This window comes from Nicrophorus vespilloides, unplaced genomic scaffold (assembly GCF_001412225.1).
Source record: "Nicrophorus vespilloides isolate i.1.1-1 unplaced genomic scaffold, Nicve_v1.0, whole genome shotgun sequence".
NCBI lineage: Eukaryota > Metazoa > Arthropoda > Insecta > Coleoptera > Silphidae > Nicrophorus > Nicrophorus vespilloides.
Window position 1 is genome coordinate 28,036 of NW_017096673.1, and position 25,280 is coordinate 53,315.

A 25,280-nucleotide genomic window follows, 5' to 3' on the forward strand; every position below is an offset into this window, starting at 1 on the left:
CGCACGTTGCAACTTCGCGTTGTTGTTGAACAACAACGGGCTGAAGTTGAATGGGATTCCTCTTCTTCTTGAATGGGCTTTACCACCACAGCAGACGGCAACATTTTTTTAGAATTACGCGTTCAGTTGTTGGGTGTAACCATACGGCGTGACATGTAGAGCTATGGAAGCCCGAAGAATCTTTACGTTTTTGTTCGTTTTTATTGTTGCATCCGAAGCCAGTAAGTTTTACCATCGTTCTCTTATCTAATCTCACTCAAAACCTTACCGTAGATAACGGAGTGTCCCTTTAAAAGTAGCATCATCAAACATGGCTGTACATTGATATAAACAAATGCATCAAAACAAATAACACAACACTCCTTGATCCTTGCTACAATCTTTACAAGAAGCTTCCTACGACACCAAAAACACCTAACTAGTTAATTAGTTTTAATTTATTGTAAATTAGTGCTTTTAAACAACGTGAGTCATTGCTGTTGTAATTCAATTATTAATACAAGAATGTCATCATCACTCATACCTTAGAGCTGGTTTTCTTAGAAATTTCTTTACATAACTTTGCTTATCAAATGCTTTACAGTTACAACTCATTACCAAATCTTGTCACATCTACTGCATTTTAAATAGAAAACATTGTGTTCCTATCAATAATTACCTTTGTTTTCTTATTTTATTAAATACAAATTGCATTACCTATTCTTTGGAACCCTAAATCATTTAAATTAATTCATGATATTTTGAATGTATCATTAATTAAATAAATAGTTTGTATTTCCAATAGGAAGCCCTACAAAAAAATACCTTTATTATGTAACCTTTATACTGGCATTTAACTTGCAAGCATGGGTTAAAAAAATCAATTTTAATTATGTTTTGTGTATTAGTAAAGGAATTCATAACGTAATGTTGAAAAATGATTCATTTTTGTCTTTATTTTAGTGATTCATTTGTAACTAAGAATTTGTGTATTATTATAATAATTATCAGAGTCATTCACATTTTAGACTTCTTTTAATTATCCATTCAAGGAAGAAGAATATTTTAGATAATATTATAATAATTGCATTAAAATCTATGAGTATTTAAAATTATAGATAATTGAAATCTTTGTGCAGTTATTATTTATAGGAATTGAATTAAAATTTATAATATTAAATGTATTTAATTACAGTTGGGAGTGTTGAAACTTGAGATATAAGATTTTTAAATAACTTATTTGCAACAGTAAATAAATGTTATTTGCATTAATACCATTAGTGAGGAATTTTGATTAAAACTGTATTTAGTTTCGTTACATTTAACATCTTGGTGGGATTCCAACATTACAATACATGCCAAATATATAATTGGGTTCTAATTTGCATTTCATTACTTAATCTCAGTACCCTCGTTAGTATAACTCCAAATGAATTACGTTCAGCAATTGACTTATAATTTGTTTTTCATGATACAATTTTCTGCAGAAATATTGCACAATAAGTAGCAATTGACTCAGTAATTTTATTTTCAATAACTAAAAACATTTTCATTTACTTCAATCACGTATATTCAAAAGTCTCCAATGAAGTTGCTAGTTGTCTTTCATTACTAAAATTTCAGTACATTTCCATTAAGTTAAACGCTTATTCATTGATTGTTCTACTTTACTTTCAGCACGTATATAATATATATATTCGTAGTTGTAACTGTTTTATTATTTTAATTCGTCTAATGTTTTTTTCATTTATTTTCTTGCCCTTGCTAAAATAACAGAAACACAACACGCAAATGGGTTTCATTTCGGACATTACATCATTTTCATCAAAATATTTTTAGCTATGATACTTTACTGATATTTTCTTAAAATTAGAATACTTTGTATACCGAATGATGAACAGATATACAGTTAATAATTATTATTTTTATATTGTTTGCGTATTTCCGGCTACTGCAGTTCTGCTTGGCATCATTCCAACTTTTTTTTCTTCTGTTCGTTCACCCACTTCATTGCTATTATGTGACATATTTTTTTTATTTCATTCTTTAAATAATCGATCAAAACTCTTTATTCCCTCGCACGAATCGCTCGTCATTGTTATTTTATATACGAAAATGTCAAAGGTCCATTGATTATGTAATTTAGTCCTTAATAATACAAACTATATACATTCTTCATTTGCTTATAATTAAAATGTTATTTTACAGGTATTTACAATGAATATGAGTGTAACAACGCCCTTATGGAGAAGGCTGCCCTTAAAGCAACATCATCTTTGAGAGAACGAGGACCAGAAAACGCTGTTCTATATGGTAAATATTGTTTTATTTAATCTTATAATTCCTATACATTCATCGATGATTCCGGTCATTTTTTTTTATAATATATATGAAAATAATTAAGATTTGAATTACTTCAAATATCAAATGTAAACATGTTACAGGATTATTTTTAAGCATTAAATTACAATCACATCCAGTTGGTCGTTGCATTTGAACTTCATAACAAAATGTTATCTATTTATTTACACCTAGGTGTAAGATTTCATGATTATTTCTTTAAAAGTTTCGAGCAAGATTTCTCTGTACTTTCTCTTAAACTCAATTATAATCATATTTATGGAAAGATTTACGAACGTGATATGATCATCAGCCCTACCCTCTCATCAACAACATTTGAAATGTCTTTTAAAGTGGTGCTGAAAACCTCTTTTTTTATTCTTCTTCAGGTTAAATCGGACCGGTGTTTCCTATTGTTTCTCTTACATTCTGTTGCTATATTTAGAATATTTTCTTAGACATTATTTTATAAGTTAACAAAGACGAACTGTTGATGACTTTTTTGAAAATGAGTGCGCGTTGGTGCTTTGATTTTACCAAGTGGTCGCCCACCAAAACCGAGCTGCTGATTGCCACCAGTTGCGTGCAGCAAGAGGAGAAAGATCGGCTGGCTAGGTTTGTGTTCAAGAATGACTTTAAGTCTTCGCTGATTGGAAGGTTGATGATGCGAAAGTACATTCACGAGTCCACCGGTTTGGCTTACGATGAAATCAACATCAAAAGAGATGCCAAGGGGAAGCCTTACATCGATGATGGAACCGTAAGCTTCAACGTCTCGCATCAAGGAAACTTCGCGGTTTTCGCCGGCGAGAGTGACGGTCTTCTATTAGGCGTTGATGTTATGAAGCAGGAGTATTCCGGTGGGAAGCCACTCGGAGAGTTCTTCCGCCTTATGACCAGACACTTCTCTCCTAGCGAATGGCATAACATCAAGTCGGGAACTGACGCTGAGCAAATAGCCAAGTTCTGCAGACATTGGTGTTTGAAAGAAAGTTACGTCAAAGCCATCGGTGTTGGTATCACCGTGAACCTTCAAGAGATAAGCTTCAAACCTGAAGAAGGTTTATGCGGAGACTCTGTGATTACAAACACCGAACTCTACGTTAGGAACGAGAAGCAGGATTGGTTTTTCGAGGAAAGCAATTTGGATGATGATCATTGCGTGGCTGTTGCTTCCAAGATCCAAAGAACTGAACCAATTATTTTCCGAAAGATCACATTCGATGAATTGGTGGAGACCGCTGTTCCTTTCTTGCCCGAGGATCATATGTACTGTGAGAAGTTCTTCGACAAATTGGACAAAAAGTGATTTGTGTGTTTTTGGGGGTCGGCTGAATAAATCGTTTCCATAAATATGCTTAGATTAAAATTTATACATTATTATACAATGACCCTCCCCACGTTTTGTACTCCCTTGCGATAGAAAACACGCACATGGGTTGTTGAATGTCTTTCTTTTAGGGTGATTTGTTTGTTTTGTTTTTTTATTCGTTTCCTCGTACCTGGCACAAATATCTTCGCCTAGTTTATTGGACTTTATTTCATTCCAATCTGATTATACCAGACGATGAATTTCATTTATTTTTCAGCTCTAATTACGAATATTTTACAAGTATTAAACATTTGCCTTCAGATTTCATTTTATTTTTTTTAAATACCAATTGCAGATCATACAAAAGTATTTCTTACATGTGATTTCTCTTGATTTACAATTAATTACTAGAATTGAATATTTGTGAGCTAAGCTCTAAGTGGAACTAGAATTGATTCTTGTTGTATTGATTTTATGTGTCTGGTGGACTTTGCCAATGATAAAAAGTTAAATTTATTCTTTGAGGTCATCTATTTCTGAGCAGAAATGTTTTATATTCAAAAACCTCAAGAGCAGATTATTAAATTTTCAATTGCTTTTCAGCTCTCTTTTGATTTAATCTTGTTGATTCCACTCATAGGTATAATGCAGCTATTATTAAGAATATATACTATATAAATTTAGATTTATGTTGCAAAGTCACAGATAATAATTCTTTATTTTTCTTTCATGTAGTTTGTAATTTAGAAAATTGTAAATATTTTTAGAAGACATGTTACACTTGTAATTTATTTAATTTCAGTCAGTAAATGGTTAACAAATGTTTAAGTTTCTTCAAGGAAATAGTTGCGTTTTGAGATGTAGGAGTTTTCAATGAGAGCTTATTCTCCTATTGCAATTTGTTGAGTGCGTAATGAATCCATTTGCTGAAATTGTAGGTCAATTGGGGAAGTCGGTGGGTGGGTTTCGTGAAAATTGGGTGTGTTAATGAAGGAAAATTGCTGCAAAACTGGGTCTTGGGGTTTGGGCGAAAGCGGTTTGATTAATGTATTTGATGTGACCAAGGTGGTAACGCGTGGACTTCGGAGAGTAGCGATTTCGATCAGCAGCTGATAATTGACCTGGGTCAAGTGACGAATGTGACCCGCATCTGGACGCAGGGCCGGGCCCACAGCTCCGAGTACGTAATGGAATACACGATAAGCTACGGCAGCAACGGGCTCGACTATGCTGACTACAAAGAGCCTGGCGGCAACATCAGGGTGAGGTTTCTTGAAGATGTTGGTGGTGATGATGATGATGATGATCGTGGGACATGGGCTTCATCTTCTCTGGGTTGTTGGGAATGTTTACACTACTATGCTTACATACATACATATATACATACATTTGTTCGAACAGATTCTATCCTAGCGTATACTCTCATACTCATTTTCTAATCTAATTTGATGCGCTTTATACCTCTACAACTTCTTACTAACATATAATAATACCCTCTCCAGGGGATTCGGCATGGAGTCCTATGGAAAGCACATACTTCCACTTCCTTACCTTCGACCTGGGCGGTCGTTTCGAGGTGCGATCTATCGCTACCCAAGGCAGATCTAACTCTAGAGAATATGTAACTGAATACGTAGTTCAATTCTCAGACGACGGCGAGGGATGGCGAACCTACACTAGCACAGGGGGAGAAGACGAGGTGCACATTTTACAAAAACCGAAACATACTAATATTATTACACAACAAATACAATCTTGCATGCCCCAATCTACACACTACACACATTTTATTAGTTCACATTTGCAATTCCATCGACTGGTAAAATCTCATTAACTATTCTGAAAATTAGCATCTGGCACGTCGCATGTTCTCTAATTTTGCACGAAACTCGATTCCCTCTAATCCAATTCAGTTTCCTGTCCAGAGATAATACTCAATGCTTAAGTAGATTTGAGATAAAACGTTTCAATTCTTTTCATTTGCATACGCCCAGAATTTCCATCTGCTAACGACAATTTTTAGAATAAATTTAAAGATTTTAATATGTCTTAGGATATGCTCAAAGAATCCTCAAACTTAATGTATCATAATTATGTCTGAAAAGCGAGAAAGACGTTGTAGATGGAAATTCCAATTAAAGGCTGTAGAAAAGGTTGTAGACTGCAGTTGTATTTTTCTTCTTGTCTTTGAAATGGCTTTAACAGAAATTAATCGATTTGCGTCCTATAAATAGATGTTCAAAGGAAACACAGATGGAGATTCGATTTCGAGGAACGAATTTGAGGTGCCCATTATCGCCCAATGGGTACGAATTAACCCGACCAGATGGAGGGATAGGATTTCCATGCGAGTTGAACTCTTCGGATGCGATTACGGTAAGTAAATTTTATTCACAAAAGTAAACACTGTTTAATGAATAATTTAATTTGAAATGACTTTTTCAATTTGCAGCGTCCGATAATTTGTATTTCAATGGAACTGCTCTGCTGCGAATGGACCTGTTGAGGGATCCAATATCCGCTTCTAGGGAAAGTTTCCGGTTCCGGTTCAAGACTGCGGCGGCCAACGGAATCGTGATTTACAGCAGAGGCACCCAGGGGGATTATCTGGCAGTGCAGATCAGGGATAACAGGATGCTGCTGAACATTGACCTGGGTTCTGGAATCGTTACAAGTCTGTCCGTGGGCAGTCTCCTCGACGACAACATCTGGCACGACGTGGTGATTTCTCGCAACAGACGCGACATTCTTTTCTCGGTGGATCGAGTTGTAGTGGAAGGAAGAATCAACGGCGAGTTCAACAGATTAAATTTGAACAGAGGTTTCTACATTGGCGGCGTGCCTAATAACCAGGAAGGTCTGGTGATCACTCAGAATTTCACAGGATGCATCGAGAATTTCTATATGAATTCCACGAATATAATTAGAGATCTGAGGGAAGCCTCCGAGTGGGGTCAGACTTTGAAGTACGAGAGGGTCAATACGTTGACCAATTGCCCGGAGCCGCCTGTTGTCCCCGTAACATTCCTGACATCCAAATCCTTTGCTAAACTGAAGGGATATTCCGGTGTGAATTCATTGAACGCTTCTTTCGCATTCCGCACTTACGAAACGATTGGTTTGATGATGTTCCACCCGTTTCTGTCGGGAGGACACGTCGCCGTGTTCTTGGATAACGGAAAAATCAAGGTGGAGTTGATAACGCCGAACAATCCCAGGGTAATCTTGGATAATTATCAAGAAACGTTCAACGATGGAAGATGGCACACCGTAGTTTTAACGATTTCGACTAACAGTTTAGTCCTGGACGTGGATTACAAACCGATGAAGACGACGAGAAGACTGAAAATTAAAACCGGAGATTATTACTTAATTGCCGGCGGTATTACGGCGAAAATAGGTGAACAGTTCCAGTATATGCCTGGTTTCATAGGCTGCATGAGGACTATTAGTATAGATGGTAACTTTAAGTTGCCGACGGATTGGAACAAAGATGAGTACTGTTGCAAAGATGAGGTAGTCTTCGACGCTTGCAGGATGGTTGACAGATGCAATCCGAATCCTTGCGAGCATGGAGCGGTTTGCAAGCAGAACGCACAGGAGTTCTTGTGCGACTGCACGGGAACAGGTTATGGTGGATCTGTTTGTCACACGTCCTTGCATTCGTTATCCTGTGAGGCTTACAAGAACGTACATTCGGTGGGCCAAAGAGCCGATATCACTGTTGATGTTGATGGAAGTGGTCCTCTGGCCCCGTTCCAAGTGACCTGCGAGTATTATTCTGATGGAAAGATTGCGACGGTATTGCAGCATAGCAATCAACAGATCACTTCAGTGGATGGTTTCCAAGAGCCCGGCAGCTTCAGACAGGATATTCAATACGACGCGAACAATGATCAGATCGAGGCACTGCTGAATCGTTCGGTGTCTTGCAGGCAGTACATCGAGTATAGTTGCAAGAACTCCAGGTTGTTTAACTCGCCTTCGGATGAGGTCAACTACAGGCCGTTTTCGTGGTGGGTGTCCAGGCACAACCAGAAGATGGATTACTGGGGCGGAGCCCTTCCGGGGTCGCGAAAATGCGAGTGCGGCATTCTGGGTACTTGCAGAGATTCGACCAAATGGTGCAATTGCGATGCCGAATTCAATGATTGGGCCATGGATGGAGGTAAATGCAATTAACAAACCCATTTGTATCAACTGTATTAATGCGTATCTTTTGTACAGGTGACTTAACTGAAAAGGATAACTTGCCGGTGAAGCAGTTGAGGTTTGGAGATACCGGAGACGCGCTGGACGAGAAAGAAGGTCGTTACAGATTGGGACCTTTGATCTGTGAGGGTGATGATTTATTCAACAACGTGGTTACGTTCAGAATTTCAGATGGAACTATAAATCTACCGAGCTTCGACATGGGACACAGCGGCGATATTTACTTTGAGTTTAGGACTACCATAGAGAACGCTGTGATCCTTCACGCCAAAGGTCCGACCGATTATATTAAGCTGAGCATCATCGGTGGAAGACAGTTGCAATTCCAATATCAGGCGGGTTCTGGGCCTTTGGCTGTAACGAGAGAGACGTCCTACAAATTGGCGGATAATAGATGGCATTCGGTGTCGGTGGAGAGGAATAGGAAAGCCGCCAGGTTGGTAATCGATGGCGCAATGAAATCCGAGGTGAGGGAACCTCCGGGCCCTGTGAGGGCTTTGCATTTGACGTCGGATCTGGTGTTGGGTGCTAGCGTGGATTACAGGGATGGATTTACCGGATGCATGCGCTCGTTCCTGATAAATGGAAAGCAAATAGATTTGAGGAGCTACGCTCGGAGAGGATTGTACGGGATTACGGAAGGATGCGTAGGCAAATGCGAGAGCAATCCTTGCTTAAATAATGGAACGTGCCATGAGAGGTACGATGGTTATTGGTGCGACTGCAGATGGACCGCCTTCAAAGGTCCAATATGCGCAGATGAGATAGGCGTAAACATGCGGCAAAACTCGATGGTCAAATACGATTTTATGGGTTCTTGGAGATCCACCATATCAGAGAAGATCCGCGTTGGATTCACCACCACAAATCCGAAGGGTTTCATCCTTGGCTTCAGCTCGAACGTATCCGGGGAGTATTTGACTATTATGGTTTCAAATTCTGGTTATTTGCGAGTCGTTTTTGATTTTGGCTTTGAGCGAAGGGAAGTTATTTATCCGAACAAGCATTTCGGCTTGGGTCAATACCACGATTTGCGTTTATCCAGAAAGAACGGCGGTTCAACTTTGGTGCTTCAAGTTGATAACTACGAACCATACGAAGAGCACTTCGATGTTAAAGATTCAGCGGATGCGCAATTCAATAATATCCAGTATATGTACATAGGAAAGAACGAATCTATGACGGAAGGTTTCATTGGATGCATATCGCGAGTGGAGTTTGATGATATTTACCCACTCAAGTTGTTCTTCCAACAAGATAAACCGGTCAATGTTCAAGCATTTGGAGGTAACGTATTTAATGTTTATTTTAGTGACGAAACTAATTTATCGTTAATTTATAGGAGCTTTAACTGAAGATTTCTGTGGCGTGGAGCCCATCACTCATCCACCCAACACAATAGAAACAAGACCTCCACCGATAGTCGACGAAGAGAAGCTCCGTAAGGCCTACAATCAAACGGATTCCGCTATATTAGGAAGTACGTAGCAATGCTAATATTAACAACAACAAAAAACACGACATTACCAATTTGTTTTTGCAGGCGTGCTGGCAATTTTGTTCTTAGCTTTGGTGATTCTACTGCTGATCATCGGTCGTTACTTGCACCGGCACAAGGGCGAATACTTAACACAAGAGGATGCAGGTGCTGACACGGCACTCGATCCGGACACCGCCGTGGTCCATGGCACCACTGGTCATCATGTACAGAAAAAGAAGGAATGGTTCATTTAGACCACTTCTTCTCAGCGACTGGGTGATAGTACAATTTCCTTGATTGGTATCTTTTTTTTAATATATACATACAGATATAATTAATTTTTTTTTAACAACAAAGCGCGAGGAAATATGGAATGAAGAGATCCTGTGTTCACACTTCTCGATTTAATTTACATTTTATTTCTTAATCATTCTCTCGATAAGTATTTTAATTTTCCGTCCAATTTTAATTTAATTTCTTTTATTTCTAATTATTATTACTCTTATTATTTTTTTTGTATAAATTATTTTATAATAAATAACATTCCCAGGTTGTTCTGTTTCGTTTATTTATTTTTCATTTTATTTTTTTTTGGTGGTTTTCATTTGTATGCTCTTTCGAATTACCTTAGACTATAATATTGAAACGATCTTCCAATTTATAAATTTAAGCTGAAACGGAAAATAAAAAAAGTGCCTTTTATAATTCTCTTAGAGGCATTTTTAATTTTGTACTGTTCCTGTGTGTTTATGTATTCTGCAGCAAATATTGTCAAGCTTCAACTGTACATTGTAATGTATACAATTCTTTTTAATTTATTTATTATTAATAAAATCACTGTTTTTTCGTACAACATAAAACTTTCTTGATCATTGCAATATCATATAGATTTGACCCATTAGCTTACTAGTGTTCTCTAATTTGTTAGTCCGTTACCAGGGATACGGTAATAGTGAACAAATCTTTTAGTACACTTAAATTAAATATATTGACATAAGTATTCATACTTATATAATTAAGGTTGTCGAGTAAATTGTTATAAAATTGTAAAGAGAAAACAACAACAACATTGAAAGTAATTAGTTTATTCATAAAAATAACTAGAGACTAAATATAATCATTATAAACTGATAGAAAGAACATTCAGATGTCGTCAATATAAAGAAGATGAATCGAAATCCAAATAGGGTGTTGATTGCAATTCCTTTCAGAGATTCCAATCGTTGCTCGGGTCTTAAACACGAAGGATAAGGGGTGCGTCTGGATCAATAGAAGGCGCGTATTTGTAGCTCTCGCAATACGCTCCCCCTTTGTAAATGCTCTTCACCTGCTTGTTTTCCTTTTTTTTTATATTTAATAACATCATGAACTCTCATTTATCGAAAAAGAAAAGAAGAAAGAAAATCAACGAGTCAACAGATATTTTCCAATCGGAAAACAGAAAGAAAACGTAACAAATAGTAATCGTAATGAATATCTTAATTACTAATATATATATATTTCTATTTATTTCACATATATAACATTTATTATACTTTTTTGTTTGTTTAATATTTTTTGTTTATTAAATATAATATATATAGATTATATACATATATAATTTGACTACCCTTTTCTCTTGTTCGTCCTCTCTTCATGGTTACGCAAAGATTAATAATATCCATATAAAAAATATAAGTCGAAATGAAGTGGAGAAATGATTTTTTATATAAATAATTATTTTTTATCGAGGATTTTTGCACTACTATCGAAGAGTTTCGGGTCCAAAAAAGAGGTGCACGTCGTATTTTATGTAATCCATAAAGTCAAATTGATCAATGCTGCTGAAGAAACTTAAACTTTTCATTCTACTTTTGTAATGTTCTGTAAGTTTAAATTGGATTGATGTAAAAATTTTAAGAATTAGAACAAATCTTGCCCTTTTTTTCTTCTTCTTCACCGAACTCTTCCATCAATCTTAACGAAAGCTGATGACCATACTCACATTTACATATACACATATTTATATAATTTCCTTATTTATTCCACTTGTAATTATTTAATAAATTCGGAGATGCTCGCCGGCAAAATTTTCCATTCAATTTTCACATATATTATATATTATTTTTTTTTGCTTGTTTTATCTTTAATTACTTTTATTTTTGGATTATATCACATAGATGTATACACATATAGAAATTTCACGTTTTCCTCGTATCAAGCAGCACCTAATGGTGTAAATATCGGGATTTCAATAAAAATATATCAAATCTACGCGTATTTACAAAGAAATGCAATATACACAATGATATTATGTACACGTCTTTGGCAATCTGCGACGGACCTCTCGCATCCTCGAATAAAATTCATTATTACAAAATCGCTGCTCGAAAAGGTCAATTTCTTGATTTGATATCGATGGGAGAAATTCGATTTCAAACTAATTCCAAGTTACGTTTCATCTTCGATGATGTCGTCTTTTGAATTGATTATGAGACGAAGATGCGAGGGCGTCCTACAAATGGAAATGGGAAAGGATTTTCAATCTTTTTTTTAAAAAACTGTATTTTGTGTATTATAAGTATGTATATATATATGCGGATCAGACGTTGAGAACACATAATTGGACTTTGGCCCAAATGCAACATTCATTCTTATTTTTCTTCTCGCAAGGAATGAGGAAATCTCATTGCTTGAGCGGTTATTCTTTTTGAATTGTGAGTTAATCAATAATATGATTTTGTTTCTGTTATTATTCTATTATTAACTGTGAGCACGTATTCTAAATGTTGTTGCAATGAGATTCGCGATTGATTTTTAGGGCTGCAATCACGTCAGCTCGTACTGTTCTCTGAGTTCGGACGGCGGCGGTCCGATGGGTATGTGAACGGAACTCTGGAAGCTCCTTGTTCCCGATTGAAGCTGTTGCTGCTGCTTGAGCAGATGCTGCTCCCTGCTCAGCTTGTACTGCTGGAATTCTTTGGCCTGTTGATACTGCAGCTGCTGCTGGTAGATCTGCTGCTGTATGAGATCGCCGTTGGTGAAGCGCATCTGCGACGGGGCGACGTAGTGGTTCGGGGCGTAGCCCTGCGTATCGTATGGAATGTGTTTAGGGGATGACGAGGATGTGGAAACTGCTGCTGTTGCTGAGGAAGCCGTCGTCGTCGACGAGTAGCTCTTCACCGGACTACCGTACTGACGGGGCGGATAGTAGTTCTGGGGGTAGATGGGACTGATGGCCTGGTACTGCATGGCAGAGGCGTAGTGCGAGGGACTGCTGTAGTAGTGTGGATTGTAGATCCTCTGCTCGATATACGGATTAGCATTCGGATGATGCTGCGACTGCACATCGGAGGATGCGACAGCCGTCGCCGCGGCTGCTGCTGCGATCCTGGTGATCTTCGCCGGAGGTCGTCTCTTCGGCGTCGACGGTAGCGACCTCGAACCGGAACTAGCCGTCTCCCAGTCCTTCAGCAAAGACGAGAGGCGCGCCTGCTCCATGGCCCTTTCGTACTCGCTTCCGGAATCGTAATCCGCGCCCTGAGGACCAAAAACATAAATCACCTATTCTCCGCTTCCTGCAAAGCTCCTGCATCCGGCAAACATGCTAATAATCAAAAGAACATTTCCAATAACAAATACCAATAATTCACCAACAATATTTCCTTTCAAACATTGAAGATATTTACAATCTGTAGAAACGACCCAGTTTCTAACAACACAAAGCAAACTCAAATATAGATAATTTATATTTCATTAGTTTATTAAAACTGACAACGGAGAAAACTTATTTAAAATTTTTAAATATAAAGCATCCAGATGCAATGGCTCAAGATGTCACGACGTCTTTGAAATACTTATTCCAAGTAGACTTCAATAACATCTAAAAATAACCAACAACTGGTGTAGTTTATATTATTAACAAGTGTATTCAATAATAATGTAGAACAAGTCAACTTACACTCTCGATTTTGTCATCCAGCATTTTGAAGAAGTTGTTCTGACTTGTGGACAGTTCACTAAACCAGAAGATATAACTATTAGTATATTTTCAAGGAAATTTCAATTTTTGTGGAGCTATTAAACGAAAACGTTTTCGTGGCATTTAGAGAGAATAACGATGGGAGGGTGGAAGAAAAGAAGTTAAGGTTTCTTTTATGATTACGATATTTACGTGTGAGCTAGTAAAGGTCCTCCGAAAGGTTTGACTTTGATGGTTTTACGGTCCGCGTCGTCGGTCTTTTCGCAGATCCCGGACTCGGCCTCGCCGTTCGCGCAGCCCTCCTGATCCACCTGATTGTGGCACTTCTCCGGGATAACTGTAAGGAAAAAAAAAATCAATTAACGAAAAGAGAGATCAACATCAACAGGTAGAATATATTCATTTTCTATTCACGCCTCGAGCGCGGCGCGATAAAGTGCGAGCGTTACGATTGTCTTGTTTGTAATAAATCCTCTGGTTATTGGCGTTCGCAACGAGCTGCGGAAAAGCCAAGCTCTCATCGCCAATTTTCCACAGGGAAAAACGAAAGCGTGTAGTTCGTACGTGCAACAGTTCCAATTCGCGAAAGCATCGACCCAATTCAATAATGTATACTTATATATGATCATCATCTACCAGAACAAAGAAATCAATAACTTCTTTCAACAGCTACAAATATTCATTCGACAATGCCTGACCCACAAATCCTGATCCTTCCGATTATTATTATTATTATTAAAGCATTTTCGATGCACAGCGCGCATATAATATACTTCTTGCCTCCACCGAAACTATCGAACCAAAAACCGACCCGAATCCACGTATTACTCTGCATTAAAGTATCTCCTCCCTTGCATTCACGACGTTAAATAGACGTTATATCCGTTGATGCCGGGAGTAAGCTTTGAATAAATTTTGGAAACTTCGCCTGGATCCTTTAATATACGCTATTGATTTTAGGAGGACGCGCACGGTTTGCATACAAATGCGATACACATAATAATCCTTCCGTTCACATCTAAATTACTCTAATTTTATCCTCAGCAAGTTTCAGAAATATCATCCTTTTTTTTTTGGTTTATTCTTTGTTCTTGTTGTAATGCTTCCCTCTCATTTTTTTTGTTACATAAATGAAATATGCCGAATAATTTTTGCGCTTTTGCCACGAGAATCCCGGAATCCGGGGAACGAAAAAAAGTCCGCACCAAAGAAAAAACAAGAGGACAAACGAAGTTCGTCCCCTCCGCTTTCAACTTTTTCTAACTACTTTCGATTGTTACGTGACCAAATTTATAACAAAGTTACAAAAGAAAAAAAATAATGTAATAAGCAACTTCGAGTAAGAACAAAAAAAAGTTTCTTTTCCAGTTACAGATTGCACCAAAGCCCAGACCACAGAGTTTAATAAAATTATGTAAATTTAGAATTAGGTATATGTTTAATGAAATATTAGAGTTTGCTATTTCTTGTTGTAATTGCGATGAGAACTACTGAACGCGAAGCCGGCGTTAATTAAAAACGATAATTACTGGATTTCGACCGTATTCGGTTTCACGTTAAACATGATACAGTTGTTATGATACATCTGTTTTTATAAATTTGCACATCCGCACGGCATTGCATAATAATGTCTGCATTGTTGAAATTCGGCGTCGCATTGTTATTGCGTGTGTTTGTGCACAAATGAGCACAATTTTGCAAAACTGAAAAACACATTGTTATTTTCCGAACCAGGAGCGAAGCGTTAATTTTGTTTTTGCAATTCTAATTAGTTGTGCGGATGTTTGCTTTTCATTCGATTAAAATAAAAATACAAGACTAATTTGTTTTTTTTTTTAATAAAATTTCATTATTGGATTCAAAATATAAATTTAGAAATTGAAAGCTGTGGATTCAAAAAAAAAGAGAGACGTATTTTTAGAAATTGTAGAAAAATATATAATGTTGTCTTTACTACTGATGTAAACGCGCTGAAGAGATCTGAAGGGGAAACGCTTATGAAAATAAATTCACAAAAAAAAAAACGATATGTTCCCAAAAATAACGACGTGAATTAAATTTGGGATTACGATGAGTAAGTATTAATACTAATTGCAAACTCAATTATTTACAGTCGTTTCCAAGTAAATCCAATTAATGTGCAGCTCTGATTGGGTGAAAACGAGACGACGCGTGTTTCCATGACAATTATACAAGACCAATCGATGCAGACCAATCTTAACATAGACCTCTCGTCGAATTAATCTCATCTAGCATTAATTCCACTTCCATCATCATTTGCATCGGTAATTAGAAACGATGCAAACAAGATTAACAACAAGGAAATAAAATTATGGTTATATTTGAATGAAAGGGTTTATATATAAATAGAATTTGTGTGAGAAACTGGAGATCTTAGGGGGAAGAACATAAAGCGTTTGTAGAGAATCTATTATTTGTGAAACGAATCAACTGACAACATGTCAATCAATTTGATCGGACAATAACTGACGTAATTCTTTTTTTTTCAAATTAGTAAATAATTAATGGAATATCGATTATTAGATGATGCGCAGATAATTTTCGTTTGAATTATACATTTATTCCGGATCGATTTGTTCAAGAATTGTGATTGATTAATCATTAAAGGATGTTTAAGAAACTTTATTTTCCTTGCTGTAGAGTGTAATAAAATAATTGTATAATGCTGTAATCTAAATCTGTTTCTGATGAATCTTCAAATTCTTTATTATAGCAAATTTTATGAAACGGTGAACTTCAAAAAATGTTGTTGGAAGAGTAAAGTTAATGTGGGCTTTCGGTTGGAAACGGAGCCAAACAATCAACAGTTCAAATTTCTTCCATTTTTGGCACGTCTCTAAACATTCGTTTATTGCGCGGTTTATATAAATTATAGGTTTAGATGATGGATTTACATGGTGAACAAAAAAGAGTTGTATTCGAAATGGTGGAGGGGCAGGCGTTGGGCCGGTCGACGAGCGGCAATATTTATAGATTCCACATCAAATTGCGTGCGGTCTTCCGTCACATTCGGATCTATTTATAGGCGACGCCACCGCCGCCCTCCGCCACTGGTAGCACCGCGGACGGCAAGTATATCGACCCTAATAAATAATCAAATTACTAATTACAAGAGAGAAAAAAAGAAGAACCGGGGAGATTGCGAGGAAGATGAAGGACGATCGAATGATGATAATTAAGTGACAGGTGTCCACCGGCTCAGGATGCAATTATCCATTGCAACGCACGAATCGGAATGGGAAGCACTTAAAAACGATTGCAGGTTTAATGGGTTGTTGGGTCTTCCTACTTTTACATCTAGATGATCTAAATAGTGGTCAGAGAGTTGGAAGTTCTAATAGACGAAATTTATGATCAACAACACTTAAACTGAAAGCAAATCTATGTAATTTTAAATAGATAAATTTAGTAGACTAAACATGTTTGTTTCAAACACAATTATTGAAAATTATTTTGTTATTATATAAATTTTGATTTATATAATTGTATTTAAAGTGATGTAATTGTAATGAAAAGTTGTGGATTTGTACCTGACTTCTTGGAGCAGTTCTTGTTGCGACTTCGTTTTGGGTATATGTTGATCTTGCTGTGACCGCAGCCCATGGTTCATCACCCGGGGCCTCCTAAAAGGCGCTCCCACGACCTAACACACCATCTCAGCCCTCACCACCATAATCAGCACATCATCATCATCATCGTCTCTAAATCTTTCCGAAGAAGTCCAAAAGAAACGACTCACATCTCGATCAACGTCTCGATTCCACCGACATTTACAGTACATCCATAAGCATCCGCACCTCCTGATTCCATCTGAAAAAAATAAATAAAATAGGATTATCAATGATCAACATTTATAGTTTTAGTAAATCCTATTGGATTATGCAACGTGTTTTTCTTTTGCTCGAAGATGAAGGCATCAGATTGTGGATCCGAGAGCGGAGAACAATCGTCGTGATTTAGAATTCAAATTAGTTTCAGCAATCGCACCTCATTCATCCTGGAGGGCCGTGCCTCGAGCCATTACACTGAGTCGCTTCGCACTGCCAATAACAAGGAGGAAAAGAGGAAAAGTGAGGAGAAAAACACATGCGGAAATGCGCGTAGCGAAGCGAGATGGAGCGACACGGATAAATCGATTTTTGAGGCAGGTCACAAAAGGTCACATCTGCCTGAAACGCGAACGTGTCTATATTCTCGTCTTCCGTTCACCGGAACCGTCGCGGTGGAAAAATGGAAGAAGACAAATTAACACTTCCAAGCTGAAGAGCATTTCTTTTATAAAGAAAATAATACTTCTGATTATTTGAAAGAGATTGGGAAAGTTTGGTTCTGTTGCAGCAAGGATCATGTACACACACACATACACACAGTTGTTCCCTCAGCTTCCTTCGGGACAACTTTTTAAATTAGTCCATGAATTATTTACACTAAGAACTTTTCCGTTCCCGTCAATTGCCGCATGTTTATCTTTGTCTGGCACCCCATATTTACGCGGGGCTTTGTATAAACAGAAGGAGGAAAGAGGATGTAACAACAAACCGCGGAAACAAAGAGAAATAAAGTGGCCGACTAGGAGAACTGTGTCAATACAATCGATCGCGGTTCATACTTTCCTCCACGGAATACGAATCACCGTTCCAAACGTATTCATTACCATTAAAGTTTTAATCAAATAATTGAATGCGAACGTTACACAACTTTATTCTCGTCCTCCTATTTGATTTACGAACTATCCTCTGATCTGCAGAACTTAAGATCTAATTTAAATTCTTAAATCTTTGCATTGTTATATATCAAAACAGACAAATTACACTCAAATAAACTTATATTCTTGTTTTGAAATTTTTTGCTTGATTTCTTTTACATAAAAGTTGCATCTTCTCAACAGGTTCTCAAAGTTTTTGAGTTAAAGTCTGCGGGGATGCATCCGACCCGACAATACGATTGTTGCAGATTGATGAATTGAATTCGAATGCTGCAAAGTGGACGAAGAAGAAAGGAGAATGCGATTTGAATGGGCGCGGATCAATTGTGGAGTGGAGCGGCAACAAATTCAATACAATTTCCCACAGCTCTTCGCATCAGCACCGGAAACTCTCACCATTCCTGCTTCCATCAATAATATTTTAATTTATTACATAATTTAATAATCTTCAGTATCAAATTAATTATTTTCATTTATACTCAAAGCAAAGTCAATAAGAATTCTATTTTAATGGTAGTATTTGACAAATTGTAACAGGATTACAGCACGGATTTTGATGAGCGTAAACAATGGAAATAATTCGAAATCCTTATTTTTCCTATTGGAACGTCTATGTTTAGATGGCTCGAGCATTGCGTGATGACGGATTGGGTTTCGATTGCGGTCGAACTTTTATCGAAAAAATTAAAAATTTAAATGAGAATCGTCGGAACTATTATGGAATTAGACTTAATAATAATGTTCATAATTTCATGAGTTTTTATTTTAATACTGTATAAGCTATTTCCCCTATAATTTTAACTTCAATTGACATATTTTATATTTAAAGACACATTCATAGTTTATTCTTAATTTTAGTTTTAATTGACAAATTTTAAGTTTAATTAATCAGTGTTAGTTTAGCAAAAGTGCTATAAGTAATCAAATACGTTTATGTTATTTCTCTTAGTTTTATCTATACAGTTTACGAGAGAAAGTGCTTTAAGATAATGATAGCAGTGAAAAAGTATCAGTTTCCTAACCGAAATGGGAGGCGGCAGATTGGAGGGATCAGGTTATAGATTTTTCTGTGTGAGTCATGAGGTTTTTTCTTGTTGGAGAAGAAGGGGAACGAGGACGAGTGATCCTGATGGACCCGGAGGTCAGGATTGAAGAAGAATGAAGACTAATAGGATTTGAATGTTTATACAGTAACGTTTCTGCGGTCGAGTGTGTGCGCGTGATAGGATTACCATACGATGATCCCCACTGCGTCCTCGCAGTTGTAATTTCAATGGAGATTTAAGTATTCGCAAAATCTTCCAATGAAGGCGGCAATTCCCTGCGGGGCTTCAAGCGGAATTCAGTTAAGAGCAGTAAAGAAGAGGGTTGAATGTTTACGCACGCACAGGATCAGAATAGTGTATTGATTCCTGAAGGAAGGAGGTGTTTTTCAGATCGGCTTAATTAAGAATAATTGATAATATCAACAACTTCACTTAAATTGCAATTAATCATATTAGAAATAAGACGTTTGCAATAAAGTCTTTAAAATAACTTTCTCTACGTTTTAAGAGTCTTCCCACTGTAAACCAATGGACGATCGAAATAAATTCCAATCTAAACAATGGAAAAGTAACCAAATGTTTTATATCCACTACACCGTGAGAACGTGAGGCGCCGCCGTCCGTTCCAAGTCCAGCAGCACCGATTGATTGATCTTCCTGATCTCTCTCTCACTCTCTCTCCAACGCCAAAGAATCAAACGTTTAATTGATTCATTCACTGTTGATTTTGCAATTCTTAACTGATCCAGATATTTACAATTTGTTACTAGCAACGTTTCTTTCATGATAATATCAAATTTCTTACTTGTACACAAATTTATTTCGAGAATAAAAAATGAATAAAAACGGAAGTTTTCCATTGTTTTCCGTTCGTTTTTGTGTGGTGCACTTACAATAACACGAATTGTATGTACATCATTCACCCGCAGCTCTGAAACAATAGAGGTGCAACAGGTACACAAACAGAGACAAAAATATTGATATTCCGTTTTCACAGGTAAAAAAGAGAAGAAATTGTGTCTTTTCGCTTCAATTATTCGATACAATATCAATTCGTATTTTCACAGTCTTTTATTTTGAATATATAATATTTTAATAACATTACTCATTACGTAATTGTTTCCATTTAAATGCAGCTTTGTGGAAAGTGAAATTACTTTCAGCATATATGAAAAATAAAAGTGTAACAGCATTTGAAAAAAAAAATTGTATTTATTTTCAGAAGCGGCAAAGTTACAGCTCGTTAATTTCACGGTGTGTAAGTCGAAGCCTCCGAGCGTAGATGCACTAATTAAGTGCTAATGATGGAATGCGAGCTTCGCACGAAATGCATATCGAAGATTACGTAGAGACGAAGAGATACAAATAAAAAGCAATGATCGTTATAAAATATCATCTGCATTTATATTTGTCTTGTGTTTGGTGTCTCCACATTCGACGCTCTTTAGAGTCGAGGGATGTTCAAGGATGTTCCCCCCATTTGCATAAAATTACATAAAGTGAGCTCGGTGATAAACGAAAGCGGCGTTTTCATTGTAAAAGTCGTTGCAATCAAGTTTACGAGCGTTTCCTACAATGCAAAAGAAGAATGAGAATAAAAGCAAGGAGAAAGAAGTGTACACACGTTTGCTTTCATCTTGTATACGATTAATGTTTAGAGAAACGAATAATATTTTTAGAATCATTTAAAACTTCAATTTTATTGTTAAAAAACGCAAAATATTTAGTTGAAGGATACAAATAATAAATTGGTGGATGCGCCGGGTATCCAAACAATTTTTTACTAGAAACGTAGGCATATGTCAAGAATAAAGTTGTTACATTATATAAATTGTAAAAAAAAGAAAAACTAATTTCGTAATTGCTTCGGTGAACTTTGGATTGAGCATCTGGTGATTATTTATTTAATTAATTAACGTAATTAATTGCAAATGCGCTTTTCCCGAGGAACATCAAAAGCGGATTATGAAATATTGCAGAACTTCCTCGTAACAATTTCCAGTTATGCACTTAGCATATGATGTTCTCGTATTGATTATAAATAAATAACAAGGACAATGCAAATGTGATCTTAGTAAATTGGTAGAGAGATAATGCAGGTGGCAGATTGTAGGTGGATGCGCCGGGTCTTCGCTGCTTCAGACAGTCAATTTACACAATAATCGCCGCGTGATAATGCTGCAACGTCGACACAGCTATAATTATACAATAATAATGCAAACAATGGTCGGATTGTTGTGGAATGGCGATGCAATGATTGGTGCAATAATAATGGATTAATTTACAGCGACATTCATGCAAATTTATATAAGTTAATAATAGTGAATGTAATTTATGAAATATCTCATCGAATAATTATGAAGTAAAGACTGTATAATTATATGAATATTAAGAACATGCTTATTGAGTAATTAAATAAAATTTAATGGTGTGTTAATAATGGGGTAAATCGCTTTCAGTTATTAATTATTGTTACGAAACATTTTTTTTTAAATTAAAGACTCTTTTATAATCAAAAACTAAATATCATAAAAACAAATTAATCTAATAAAAAAATGTTTTTGAAACATTCGAATACAAATAATTGTATCTCAAATTTGACAGCTTGTAACAGAAGAATCATGCATAAGACAAATCTAGTAGTGGGCTCATTAGAAAGGGTATAGTTTTATCTTTGATATACATTTTCAATAATATAAGTAGCTTACGTGATTGTCGTGTAATTAAATAAATAGTCACAATACTTCATTTAAGCTCTTGTTTTATTGCTAAATTTTGATTGATAATAATAGACGAATGGTGTGTAATACAAATCTAGCAATAAGCTCATTGAAAAGGTTAGAATTTTATCTTTAATTTTCATATAATACTTTATTAGAAGTAATAAGTATTACTTGACGATTTTAAAATCTAAAGTTGCTTTCGTAAATTATAGACTAGTATTAATAAAATAAAAATATAATGATTACTAGTACAGTGGAATCTCGCTTAACGAGTTTAATCCAAATTATATTTGCAAAGTATAATCCGCTTTAAACAAAGATGACAAAGAAAATGATGATGATGACAAGTTTTAAAAATGATGTAGAAGGCGCAATTCATTTTGCTCGCTATGTGAGGTTCCACTGTATTATGTTATGCTCTATTTATTTTATTCCTCACGGTTTATGGTTGAAATTTTCCGATTATCCATTTTTTTCCCTCGCTTGTTAAATATTAAAGAGCACAGCTGAATGATAATTGGACGTATAATATCAGCGTTGATAAATCGCTCGAATTACGGCGTTAATACTTGATGAGTTCCATTAAGGAATGGATGGGCCCTTTCAACACTCAGCTCAATGAGGAATTTCATAGCATTTCCCAAAATTATAAAACAAATATTGTTGTTTACTTTAAAAAAAAAATACTCTCGGAAGGAATTAAGCTAAATTTTTGTTTTTGCAAATTTGCAGACCATCCTTTTTCCTTTTCGAAGCACGCACCTAATCCAATTGATTTTACACGCCCAGCCGTAATTAAATTAACCGACTTATTAAGGTCACATTCTCGAGTTTTCAAAACTGAATCCGGACGAGTGCCGCCTTCTTTCCTTCTTCACATCATCAATTCTGAGCACCTTTTCTCTCTTCAGGCATCCTTTTGTATCGTCTGCTCTGAAAGTACCTCCTCATCATTGCGATTGTCGTCGGCGAGGTTTACGACCACACGAGTGACTTTCCTTCGTCTCCACGAAAAAGGACAATTTACAGCCTCCACCTCGTGCATCTTCATCATCATTATTAAATATGCGGTGTGCGGATTACTTGGCTGCGAAATCGGAGTGCGAGCTAAATATACGATCCACCTCTAATTGAAAACCCACGCAATTTTAGTTTCACTTCAACATGATTATTACACCTTACACCACACAATTTTCATATACATAATCAAAAGTTTCAACAGGTATAATTTCAATTAATTGCAACTGTTACGAATTGCAATAATACAAATATAATTAAATGCAAATTCGCCGATCAAATTTCTCGGAAAGAAGTAATGAAATTCTAAAATTGAAATCTGTTATTATTGTTGTTGTTGTATCGATGAAATTAATTTAGGTAGAACGCCTCGGGACGACTCTTGACAACAAGCAATGAAACATCTGTTCCGTCGTCAATGGATCCGTTTCAGCCACGAAACTAATGAAATTCCGAGTCGCAATTTAAATTTGATTTCTACGATAATATTTGCTCGAAATAATGCCGTTCACTCTGAGAACCGCTGAAATGTATGTCAGTTGTTTATTTTCCCATTATTCGTGGAATACGGTTCAGCTTCGCAAATTGCATATTCGCAAAATCCGATCGAATACCGTCGGTTTTCACGTTATCGCAATTAGATCGTGAATTAAGTTAAATTAATATTCGATAAATTAAAAGAATTATGGAATGAAAGCAATCTTGCGAAAACAGTCTTACAATGAGTTAAGTCCACTTTGTTTGAGAATCAAAGATAATGAACGAATCCGAGGAAACCAGATTTAGTTCAAATAAACAGTAGTAAGAAGGTATTTAAAAGATCGTCACGTTCATTCATCAATGATTTTAATTATTACAATACTTATTTCTACCTGAATTTTTCAACTTTTAATAAATCTTTGCATAAAATTGATTTTATTATTGATTGATTAATGGTAATCTTTTAATAATATTTCTACCACCATTTTGTAGCTTATGAAATTTGAAATCTGTGCGATAAAGGGAATAATAAATGATAAAATTGGTAATTTGGTTTAATATTTCTTTTATAAAGCCTAATTTGTGGGTAGAAATATCTTTGTGTACTGCAACATTTGATTTGTAAAAATTAAGCTGTTATTATTAGTTTTAGATGATTGATGATGTGAATGTGAAGGAGAACCGATGTTTGGATGCGTATAAATGGGAGCAGAAGATGCGACACATTTTTCCAATTAACGGTTTTTTTTTTCCTTCTTGTTTTCGTTTTATTTTTGTCTCCGATTACGCAAGTCGTGGTGATATAAATTGCGTTGATAAATAATGTAGTATGATGATGTGAAATAATTGTGGTAATTGAAAGTGGGAAATGTGGGGGTGATGTGATGGGTAAAATGGGATGCAGAACGGATTAAGAGCAATCATTTACCTCCTCAGCTAAGCCTCGCGATTCAAACGATGCAATTCATCCCGACGGCACTCACATACACACACACTGTCACGGAGATGCAGGAAACCAAAGAAGAAGTACTTTCACCGAAAAAGAAACGCGGGTGAAATTAAAGATGACTGTCTCTCTCTCTTAATATATATATATATTATTTTTTTTCTTTTTATTAAGGGGGGAAATAAAAAGGGAGCGCACAGGATGCACACAGATGAGAGTGGAAGAGAGGAACGAGAGATCGGATGAAGCGACGCTGCGTCGTCGGCGTCGGTTTCGTACTGGACGCGCGTCCCATCGGCGCTCCGGGAGCGCGCATTCGGCGTCGATCGAGACACGTCCAGATCGACCCCGAAGGGCCGGATCAGAAAGGCCCAGCATCGTCCGTCCTCCTGGTGTCCTGGCCTGAAAAGGTGGGCAGATAGGTAGGGTAGCTCCTATCCGACCTACGTTACGGTCCCATCGCGTTAAAGCCCTTTTCAATCTCTCCCTTCTTCGTACCTGCCTTTATGTGCGAGGGTTTTCGACGGGGAAAGGAAATGGCCCCGGACTAACCACTTCCGCCATCATAACCGGAAACGTTGTCCTCCGGCGTAGACGTGACAACGCTTTCATTCGTCGTCTTTTGTTCGCGTTTCACGCTAATGGGAACCCCGAACAAATTTTCCTTTCCCTCCAAAGAGAAACGAAAAATTCATATCTTATATCAAGAATAAAAATATATATGTAGAAAGGGAGAAAGATAGTGAAAGAGGAAAAGGGAAGAAGCCTTATTTTCCTCTACAAACGACGCTAATTAAGGCATGAATACAGTTTTTCATCAACCAAACCCGGCGACTCCACTATATACACACATATAAATAGACGTGAAACTAAATATCCTTTGCATTTCCTTTGTTTACAACCTTCAAAAAGAATTTCCAAGCAAAATCGGCAATTATTTTAAAGACCTACTCTTAACCCAAAACGATAGCAAATTACAATACTGAACGTGAAGTCAGAAAAACAACAACATTTTCCAAGTATTAAGTCATCAATTTCCATTACATTATAATGCTATT

At 36.4% G+C, this 25,280-nt stretch overlaps 2 protein-coding genes across 3 annotated transcripts; one reads left to right on the plus strand and one right to left on the minus strand.

Moving 5' to 3' along the window:
* The first annotated feature begins 85 nt into the window (after positions 1 to 85).
* Positions 86 to 9,673, plus strand: LOC108557851 (neurexin-4). 2 transcript variants are annotated; one of them, XM_017914534.1, is made up of 8 exons: positions 86 to 221; positions 2,188 to 2,292; positions 4,697 to 4,893; positions 5,866 to 6,007; positions 6,084 to 7,799; positions 7,859 to 9,130; positions 9,186 to 9,323; positions 9,387 to 9,673. In XM_017914534.1, exons 1-8 carry the CDS (start codon positions 164 to 166, stop codon positions 9,575 to 9,577), a joined length of 3,819 nt encoding a protein of 1,272 aa, XP_017770023.1. In that variant the 5' UTR covers positions 86 to 163; the 3' UTR covers positions 9,578 to 9,673. The 2 variants fall into 2 exon arrangements, with proteins under 2 accessions (XP_017770023.1, XP_017770024.1); XM_017914535.1 differs by lacking the exon at positions 4,697 to 4,893 and adding an exon at positions 5,134 to 5,330.
* A 1,264-nt stretch (positions 9,674 to 10,937) lies between these two features.
* LOC108557859 lies at positions 10,938 to 24,635 on the minus strand. Its single transcript, XM_017914548.1, has 5 exons — positions 24,205 to 24,635; positions 16,836 to 17,115; positions 13,477 to 13,621; positions 13,264 to 13,321; positions 10,938 to 12,842 (listed from the first exon to the last, which is right to left on the minus strand). Exons 2-5 carry the CDS (start codon positions 16,906 to 16,908, stop codon positions 12,132 to 12,134), a joined length of 987 nt encoding a protein of 328 aa, XP_017770037.1. The 5' UTR covers positions 16,909 to 17,115; positions 24,205 to 24,635; the 3' UTR covers positions 10,938 to 12,131.
* Positions 24,636 to 25,280: the final 645 nt, after the last annotated feature.

Coding starts and splice junctions, on each gene's coding strand:
- LOC108557859 (XM_017914548.1), bottom strand. CDS start 16,908: ATGGGCTGCGGTCACAGCAAGATCAACATATACCCAAAACGAAGTCGC. Junction 13,622..16,835: donor GAACTGCTCCAAGAAGTCAG/GTACAAATCCAC, acceptor TTTTCCTTACAG/TTATCCCGGAGAAGTGCCAC. Junction 12,843..13,263: donor TGGATGACAAAATCGAGAGT/GTAAGTTGACTT, acceptor TTTGGTCCTCAG/GGCGCGGATTACGATTCCGG.
- LOC108557851 (XM_017914534.1), top strand. CDS start 164: ATGGAAGCCCGAAGAATCTTTACGTTTTTGTTCGTTTTTATTGTTGCA. Junction 2,293..4,696: donor AGAAAACGCTGTTCTATATG/GTAAATATTGTT, acceptor GATGTGACCAAG/GTGGTAACGCGTGGACTTCG. Junction 4,894..5,865: donor AGCCTGGCGGCAACATCAGG/GTGAGGTTTCTT, acceptor TCCTATAAATAG/ATGTTCAAAGGAAACACAGA.